General features: G+C 35.0%; 2 protein-coding genes across 2 annotated transcripts in view; one reads left to right on the forward strand and one right to left on the reverse strand.

Annotated features, from left to right (window-relative positions):
• TRNT1 (tRNA nucleotidyl transferase, CCA-adding, 1) overlaps positions 1-6,333 on the forward strand; it is a 15,512-nt gene extending 9,179 nt beyond the window's left edge. Inside the window, exons 5-8 of the mRNA XM_008583387.1 lie at positions 1,267-1,393; positions 4,569-4,762; positions 5,595-5,848; positions 6,039-6,333. Of these exons, the coding sequence (XP_008581609.1) occupies positions 1,267-1,393; positions 4,569-4,762; positions 5,595-5,848; positions 6,039-6,287 (824 nt within the window). The 3' untranslated portion in view covers positions 6,288-6,333. The remainder of the gene's footprint in view (positions 1-1,266; positions 1,394-4,568; positions 4,763-5,594; positions 5,849-6,038) is intronic.
• A 655-nt stretch (positions 6,334-6,988) lies between these two features.
• Positions 6,989-10,053, reverse strand: part of CRBN (cereblon) — a 21,386-nt gene continuing 18,321 nt past the window's right edge. The window contains exon 10 of the mRNA XM_008583386.1: positions 6,989-9,204. Coding sequence (XP_008581608.1) covers positions 9,024-9,204 — 181 coding nt within the window. The 3' untranslated portion in view covers positions 6,989-9,023. The remainder of the gene's footprint in view (positions 9,205-10,053) is intronic.

Raw genomic sequence — 10,053 nt, forward strand, 5'->3', positions numbered from 1 at the left:
TTTCCTTTATATATTTTTAGCCCATTTTTCTATTTGTATGGTTTTTAAATTTATTTTTTCTTTTTATTTTAAATTTATTTTTTCTTTTTATTTTAAATTTATTCTTATTGAAACATAATTGATTATATATATTTTTGGGATTCAATGTTGACATGTTGATCAAATCAATATTACTAGTATGTATATCGTTACAAATTGTACTTATTCTTTATGCCCCTTGTCCAATCTCTCCCTCCCCCCTCGCACCACTGATAACCCTAGATTTCTTCTCTCCCTCTGGAAGAGTAATGGTTATTTAGTTGATTTGTTGCGTAGATAATCTGTCCAGTGCTGAAAGGTGTGTCAGGTCCCCCAGTATTGTCACAGATCAGATGCTGCTTCTGTCATTCTGTAATGGGCTTTGTGGAGAGAGACATCCTATTCTTTTCTTTGGTCTCTGCTGGTGACTATCCTTGTGTCAATGCACTCCAGTGGCTGGTGGACCATCTGCATGGTGGTTATGACGTCTAGCCACTTTCCTGGCAGCCATGGTTACTGTGGTGGCTGTGGTAGGCCACCCACAGGGAAGTGATGTTTTTTGGCATGCTTCTTGGTGCTGGTTGTGTGCCTGGTTGTGGGTGGGGAATCCAGTCCCTGGCTCCATGCCCTGGGCCCTGGTTTTTAAATTTATAAGAGCTCTTATGTATTATGGAAATTATCCATTTATCTCAGTGATAAAGACTTATAATTTTCCCAGAATGTCATTTATAACTTTATGCATGATGGTAGTTTTTTTGCCATGCAGGCGTTTTTGATTTTTTATGTAGTTCAATTTATTAATTATTTCTTTGAAGACTCTTGGTTGTGTGTTTTGTTTTCTTGGTAATTAGAGCTTGAAAGGTCTCCCCCATTCCAGGATTATAAAATATTTTCCCATGGTTTCTTCTGCTATTCCTTTATTTTTGGTTATTCTTGTTTACTTTCCATATTAACTTTAAAGCCACCTTATCTAGTGTCTTGTCTCCATCCTACTTTATACAGGTCTTGCATATTTCTTGTACAGTTTATTCTCGGATGTATTATCTTTTTAGTTGTCATTGTAAATGCAGCCTCTTATTCTGTTGTCTGCTGTTTGATAGTTGATATATGTGAATACAATTAATATATATTTTAATTTCATAACTCTTCAACTTGTTGAATTTTTACTGTTTGTGAAAGATTTTGCTGATTTTCTTGTGTTTTCAAATTCTTATTTACTAGTGGTTATTTCCTCTTTCTAATGAACAGGTTTTGATGGTACTTTATTTGACTACTTTAATGGTTATGAAGATTTAAAAAATAAGAAAGTTAGATTTGTTGGACATGCTAAACAGAGAATACAAGAAGATTATCTTCGAATTTTAAGATATTTCAGGTAAGAATTTTTAAAGTTAATTTTAAAAATAAAAAATGTTAGTTTTTAATGTCACCAGAGCACAATTCTGGTCATGTGAAATAGCAGGTCAGTGTACTAAATAGTGACATTACAGATGTCTGTCTCCAGTGAAGACTTAGCAACATATGACTCAGGAGATATGACTTAGATATTTTATACTGTATTTTTATTCCCCAAATATACAAATACTTATTCCATTCTGTGTGATTTTTTCTATAATTCAGCTTTAAGTCATTTTTTAAAAATACCATTTTTCTTTTTCATTGAATGATATTTCCTCCATTATCCATTCATTAGCACTATGCTAGGTGTTTTGAACATAGGAATGAGTGAATGAAAGTCTGCCTTCATAAGGCTTTCAGTCTTAGGTGGTCCTGGGAAATCTCTGGCACCTCACAACAAAATGATATTGGTAAAAGGAAAATACCTTTTTATACTCATATGACCAGTAAAAAGTCAAAGTATGAGAGACTTCAAAATGTTTGTGGAGAAATGGAATTAAAAGATAAAAATAAAAAATATAAACTTTATTTCTCAATGTAAACTCCATCAGGTTCAAGACAATTTTGTAAGTAATGATACCAGCCATTTATTCCATCCCTAAAGAACTTAGGGTCCTAGAAATTTAACCCTGTCAAAGCAGACTTTTTTTACATTAACTGAAGAAAAAAAGGTGCCCTTTAAACATTTTTTAAGATTAGAAAACGAAAAGAAGTCAGAACGAGCCAAATCAAGACTGTAAGTTGGGTACCTAATGATTTCCCATAGAAACTCTCGCAAAATTACCCTTGTTTGATGAGAGGAATGAGCAGGAACATTGTTGTAGTGAAGGACTCTCTGAGAAAGCTTTCCTAGGCATTTTTTTCCTGAAGCTTTGGTTTCTCAGAACACTCTCATTATAAGCAAATGTTATTGTTCTTTGGCCCTCCTGAAAGTCAGCAAACAAAGTGCCTTGAGCATCCCAAACATCTTGCCATGACCTTTGCTCTTGAGCGGTCCCTTTGCTTTGACTGGTCCACTTCCTTCTCTTGGTAGCCATGGCTTTGTCTGTGCTTTGTCTTGAAGATGGAACTGGTAAAACCATGTTTCATCTCCTGTTGCATTTCTTTGAAGGAATGCTCCAGGATCTTGATCTCACTTATTTAAAATTTCCACTGAAAGCTCTGCTCTAGTCTGTAGCTGATCTGGACGCAACAGTTTTATCACCCATTGAGCAAAAAGTTTGCTCAACTTTAATTTATCAGTCAATTGTATAAGCTGAACCAATTGAGATGTTTATGGTTTTTGCCTTTGTTTCTACCATTAATTTGAAAGAAAGTGAGCTGCAATGCTGGGTACCATTCAAGCTTTATTAAAGAAATCTGCTAAACTGTACTCAAAATGGACAGCCTGGGGCTGCCCTGAAAATGGTGCACAGCACTAGGTGTGGGGGGTGGTAGAGCTTATATAGGTACGTTGGCATCAAGAGCTGGGTGATGTAATTCTGGGTTGGGGATTGAGTTAGGTCATGGGAATGGAGAGTTCTGCGCATGCAGAAACACCGAAAGTTTCATTTTCACCGAAACCATGAGGCTTCTTGTAAAAGAGAACGGCGGAGGGGAGGGGAGGGGAGGAGGTGGATGGTGCCATTTTGTACTTGGGCTTGTCTAAAATGGCACTGGTTATGTTGCAGATCTATTATAGTTGTTGTTCCTCTTCAATTAGGGTATGAACAAGATTAATTTTTTTTCCTCGCAAGTTGATCTGGACGGTCTACCATGGCAGGCTTCATCTTCAACAGTCTTGTCCCTTCTTAAAATGAGTTATGTTTGTAAACTGCTGATTTCTTGAGGACATTGTCCCCATAAACTTTTCTAAAGTATCAGTGATTTCACCAAGTTTCACTATATTCCATCAATCAAGCTTCACTTGATTCCATCCAAGCTTCACTATAAATTTGATATTTGTTCTTGCTATAATTTTAGTGGAATTCATGTTGCTGTGATAGGGTTTTTTTTCAAATTCATGTCTTATTCCTTCTTAGTGCTCGAACTAGATCCTGTTCAGACATGTTATAACAAGTTAGTATGAGTTTATTGTAGTTGAAAAAACTTTTGCAATCCATGCATAGTTTTTTCATAATATGCATTTTTTGTGAACTTTTTGAAGACTCCTTGCATAAAGACATACTTAAACTTGGATAAATTTGGTAAGTATGAAATGCATGGACGGCGTTGTGGGTAGCAGTGATTTTTTTTAAACTCCAAACCCTAACCTTTTAAAAAAAACTATCCTAACCAGCTAGTTTTCTTACAGTAATATATTTTTCACTGGTTGGGATCACTGAGAAAATATCATAAATATTTTGTTGCTAAATGCTGTTTCTCTAAACTTGAGTTAAACTTGCAAATGCAAACAGTCTCCTTGTACAAATAACATAGGTCAAGACTTAGCTATAGTTACTTACCATTTAATTTAGGAAATGAATGAATTAAATTTTAAGGGAATTAGTGGTAGAACTGAGGTACTCTTACTTTAAGGGCTTCCAATTCTGAGATTCCATGAAATACACTCCAGTTTCTACCATTTAATTTAGGAAATGAATGAATTAAATTTTAAGGGAATTAGTGGTAGAACAGAGGTACTCTTACTTTAAGGGCTTCCAATTCTGAGATTCCATGAAATACACTCCAGTTTCTACAACTTAGATTTGTTATATTTGAAGCTCTTCATTAAAAGTATTCATCTGTTGAGACAGGCAAGCTTTGAGGGATTAAGACAGCTCCCGTATGACACTCCGGTCTTGTTTTGGTGCCTTTACAATAATGCTGTTTCATTCACCTGCTGTAAGTTGCCAGTTCAGGAACTGAATTTGGTGGCCCTGGTGAGCATCTCAGTCAGTGATCTGGAAGTGAAATTCAGACCTTGGGGTTCTACCTCTTGCTAACCTGAAGAAGGTTATTTATATTTTATTAGATCTTGGGTTTTCCCATCTGGAAAAAAAGAGGTATAGAATCAACTTGATGATTTTCAAGATACTTCCTAGACCTAACTAATTCTATGTAATTTTTCATTAAATAAGTGTATGGGGATAATACCACTAAAAATGAAGAACAGATTTTTCTGGTGATATGTCAATAAAGAGGTAATGCATTGTGAGGATTTTGTCTTGTAGGTTTTATGGGAGAATTGTAGACAAACCTGGTGACCATGATCCTGAGACTTTGGAAGCAATTGCAGAAAATGCAAAATGCTTGGCTGGAATATCAGGAGAGAGGATTTGGGTGGAACTGAAAAAAATTCTTGTTGGTAACCATGTAAATCATTTGATTCACCTTATGTATGAACTTGATGTGGCTCCTTATGTAGGTGAGAGAAAGTTATAAAATGTTTAAATTCTTGGCAATGAAACATCTAGTTTAAAATTTCATAGGAAATAATTTTTGACTCATTTGGTTGAATTATGCTTAATGGAGAAATAGAATATTTTAAAATAAGGTAAACCTTGAGAGTAGAGTAGGACAGTTTTGTTATGGGAAGGGAACAGCTCAAAGACAGCATAGTGTAGTAATACAGAGTGGCCTCTGGAAGACAGACCTGGGCTTGAATGAGGCTCTGCCACTTATCAGCTTTGTGGCTTGGGTTAGTTTCTGATCTCAAAAAGGGGTTTGAAGTTAATAACATCTAATAGAAGGGCTAAGAGGATTCAGTGAGTGAATATATGTGAAACACTTTTAGAAGAGAGACTTATCCACAGAAATTGTTCAATTAATGTTATAATTAATATTCACAAAGGATAGGGTTATGTAGTTTATCACACTTCAGGAAACTTGTGTATATTTTAAATAAAGACATAAAAATATTGAATGAGGTGGGTGGGTTTTATGATAGGATATCAGTGGGAAATCAGGAGTTTGGGATTGGAAGACATATCCCTTGTGAATCTGATACCATCACCACTGACTCTGGACCTCCTGATACAGTTTGTTAATGGAAACAACATTTCAGGAGCTTCCTCGAGGCTTAAAGAGTTACATTGGAGAGAACAGCAATAATGTATCACTGGTTCACCTGTAAGATGGAGCATCACGATGAGTCCTAGTGACAGGGCATTTCTGTATACTAAATCAGTGATTGGTTTAGGATATGAGTGTTTTGCCCCCTCACTAAAAACAGGTGAAAAATACTTTTGTCCCTACAGGTTTACCCGCTAATGCAAGTTTAGAAGAATTTAACAAAGTCAGTAAAAATGTTGAAGGTTTTTCACCAAAGGCAATGACTCTTTTGGCCTCATTATTCAAAGTACAGGATGATGTCATAAAATTGGATTTGAGGTTGAAGATTTCAAAAGAAGAGAAAAACCTTGGCTTATTTATAGTTAAAAATAGGAAAGATTTAATTAAAGCAACAGATAGTTCAGAACCACTGAAACCCTATCAAGACTTCATTATAGACGTAAGTATGTATGAGGCTCGGTCAGAATATAAATCATCATTAATTATAGAACTTTCAGTTGATTCTGTGGATTTTACTTATGTTAAATGAAAAATTTCATACTGAGCATTTAGTATTTGAATTTTTGGATAAGATCACAAGTGAGTGTTCTAAAGTGTGATGCAGCTAAATGTTTGATTTTGACACTTAGTCTAGGGAACCTGATGCGATCACTCGTGTATGTGAACTACTGAAGTACCAAGGAGAGCACTGTCTTCTAAAGGAAATGCAGCAGTGGTCCATCCCTCCGTTTCCTGTAAGTGGCCATGATATCAGAAAAGTGGGCATTTCTTCAGGAAAAGAAATTGGGGCTCTATTACAACAGTTGCGAGAACAGTGGAAAAAAAGTGGTTACCAAATGGAAAAAGATGAACTCTTAAGTTACATAAAGAAGACCTAAAACTGATGGGAGCGGGTTATGAAGAAGTGGAGGATTTTTGGTAAGCCTAATTCCCCCCCCCCCCCCCGCGGGATTTTAAGAAAAAAAAACGAAAAAAAACCCAACTTGGGGGGTTTTTTTGGAACCCTTTTCCCCCCCCCCCCCCAGTGAGATTTTAAGAAACTACAGCAGAATAAAAGCCAACTTGGAGGATTTCTTTAGAAGAATAAAGGTCTTATTTTGTGAAATGTAATTATAATTCAGGCACTAAATTGAAGTCTACCTCTTCTTAATCTGATTTATATCGTGAACCTTATTCTCATGAACCTTATTCTTTTGAATAGTTCCCATTGAGAAAAGTACAGTTGGTTTCTCCTATCTTAATGTGTTTAGATTTTTAAAAATTTTTATTTTTTTGCATAGGGCAGTACTAAGATCCTAAAAAGTGGTAACTGTGTTGAAGAAAAAGATGTTTATTAATGTTTGAAATTGAAATAACTGGGTTTTTTTACGATTGTCTATAAATGTCAGCTCTTATCTAAATTCCAATAAACTTGTGCCTAAAAAGAAAATAGGAAAATAGTTGACACATTTCCATCCATAAAATATCCTGTGTAAAATGAACACTAAATGTGTCCCAGGTGGCTGGCATTCATACATACAGGTTTGTTTTAGCAAGCTCAGTTTTAGTAGGTAGTTGATAATTTTTTCTGCCATAGTGACTTCCTTAACTATGCATGCAAAGCCTGGGAAAGTTAGTTATGGACTTAACTTGAGCAGTACTCTTGAGCTTATTATTTTAATAAAACATTTCCTTTGGTATTGGAAGACAAATGTGTTTATGTGTTATTTGTTAGTATATTTCAGGTGCCTTATATATAGTGATAATACTCCTGTCTCACTGAAGTAAATGTTATTTCCTTTACTAATTAAAAGATAAGGCTTACATTACTATATTTTCTCTTTAAAGATTGAGCCCTGAATGATTTCATTTGGTAAACAGATACAGAGCACAAAGTATTGTTTATTTCAGCTGCTATATTCAAACATTTGTACTCTGTGGGCAAAAAGCGGTTTTGGACTTGATAAAACAAGTTTGCAAAGCATAATATTTCTATTGAAACCCAACTAAAAGGAAGTGTGACAAACAGTGTACAGGGATTATGTTCCAAGAGAGGGAGCCTCAGAAAAAACTACACCCAGGTCAGTAATTGAACGTGTTATAAAATAATATATTGAAATATTAAATACTACTAAAATACATATTTGGACCCAACATCACAGAATTCCTACTGTCCTGTGTAAGGAGTTTCCACAGCCTGGCTTTGTCCTGTGTAAAAAACCTTTTAAATAGTATTATATGCATGTTTTTACATATCAGAAGATTTATTTGCAAGTATTAGTAAACAAGGTAAAAATTCTGAGATAACGTCTTTCCGGGGCAAAGGTAAAAGCAATGCTTCCTCACTGCAGCTGGTTTAAATTTCAATCTAAAGAGAGGCACTATGCTACTGAAAAGAAGTCCCTGGAATCCAGTTAGTAGAGTAAGTTTTAGTGCAATTAAAACATATGAACAACCAGTGAAGTCTTACAAACCCAAGATTATTAGTAAGAAAGTGGAGTTTAGGGAAAAAAAAAAATGACATTGTATACAGCACACTTCATAACTACCCTTCCTTGAAAATACTGAATAAGGCAGGGGCAGATCCTAAACAACAGCATTCTTAAGTTGTTTTTCATTTATTCTGTTTTCATGATATTCAATAGATGATTTCAGTCAAGGCAATCAAAACCATTCCATGTTTGGTTAAAAAAAAAACAAAAGAAATTTTAACAGTCTGTTTCTGGCCTCATCCTATAGGTTAACTTTTCCTGCTTAAGTTATGTAAAGCAGTGAAGGACTATACATAAAATCAAAGTTAATTACACAAATGTGAAAGGACGCACTAAACCCTTGAATACGTAAGCAAAGAGGTAGGTGGCAATGCAGTCTATCTAGAACTTGATCTTATTTCTTATACCTAAATTATTTGCTTGAGTAGATATTTTACATAATTTAAACAAAGAACATGTATAATTTAGTTTTGCTCTTATTTACTTACAAATTTTCTTCAATTTACATTGAACTGAATGGCCCACAAAATAAAGTATCATTTCTAGTCTCTATGAAAGAGGCATGTTTTGGCATTTCTGCCCGACAGTAATTGCTGAGGTTCAAATTAAACTTAAGTTTCAAAATATAGCTTTTGCATGGAACAGAATAACTGGGGTTGTAGTTCAAACAAATACTAAACAAATACACAAAATACTATTATTCACTAACAGATAAAGGAAATGAAAACCTTATTTTTGGGCTCTTTAATATTTTCAAAATTTACAAATCAATACTCAGAGAAGCTAAAGAAAATTGAAAGGAACAAAGCCCTTTTAAAATAATATACATTGTCTTGCCTCTTAAAAGAACATGTACTGTACTTGGCACCTGAGCTCTCAGAACTTTCAATATTTGGAGCACTAGTGCAAATATGCTGTCCCAGGATCAAATGATCAATTTCACATTATGGGAATTTAAAATACGTTCTGCACAGGAAACAATCTCATTACTTCCAAAGATTAACTTAAATCTTCAACTATAGCTTGACTAAGAAACTGCAACCCTCCATGTAATGTTGCTGTTTACTTAAGTATGTATCAGGGGCAATAAATCTGATTTTAGAATACCAATTTGTTAGATAACTTTATCCCTACCCTATCTATTTACAAGCAAAGTATTACTTTGTCTGGGCTTATTTCATCTTCAGTGTCTGGAATCGTAGGCAACAGAGCAGATCGAGTTAAACCCCAAAATTTTTGAGGTGACATGTCTTTTTTGGTGGCTGTAAATTTCCATCCAATATGGCTTGCACAGATCTTACACTGGGCAACAGTCCAGGCATACCTACAAAGATAAGGAAACACATTTCTGTACTCCATGCTTATCATATAATCCTGTTATGAAGACAGATTTTATAGCCAAATTCTAAGGATTAAGAACAAATATTCTGAGCTGAGATTTGATCCATGTAATTCCCTGAAACAAACCTCATAAAAAGATTTCTAATTTGTACATTTCATATGGTAATGCATCAATCTACATTTATAGGTGACTTGACTATGCTCTTAAGCTATGTTTAAATTTTCCCTTGATTGCAAAGAAAGAAAAAGAGTCATTACTAGTTGGTTGACAGGACCACACTGTAACTTGCACTGGCCTTCTAAGTCCAGAATGGTGAGTACAATCAATTGCTAGTCCCTACTCAGTCTGCTTCTTTCAAAATAAATGATTGATAGGGCTCTTGAAGATAGTACAGCTGAGGAAATGTTTGTAACAAGTTCCCAGGTGATGTTGCTGGTCCCGGGATTATATTTGACAACCACTGGGCTAAAGCAAAAAAATATTAAACTGAAAGAAAAGCAGGATTCAATAGTTTCTGCATCTTAGTCTATCACTGCTTAGGAAACATTCTCTGATTTTGGAGTATTACAGACTATGGTCCAGACATAAATAGTTTTACCAGGTCATAAAACTGTTGAATTAGGTGACAGAAAGATGAAATAATTTTGGATTAACTGTGTAGTAACTCGAGGACACCTGAAGTTGCCACCCTTTTTCCTCCCTTACTTCACATTTGTAGCAAGAGATCCAAAAAGTGCTGTAGATGCTTCTAGCTACTCATGGAATGAAGAACATTTGAATAAAAGGACTCTGGGTGTTTCTGCCCAGTTAAGGTACCCCCCCCCCCCCCCC

Source organism: Galeopterus variegatus, unplaced genomic scaffold (genome assembly GCF_000696425.1).
Source record: "Galeopterus variegatus unplaced genomic scaffold, G_variegatus-3.0.2 Scaffold2899, whole genome shotgun sequence".
Taxonomy (NCBI): domain Eukaryota; kingdom Metazoa; phylum Chordata; class Mammalia; order Dermoptera; family Cynocephalidae; genus Galeopterus; species Galeopterus variegatus.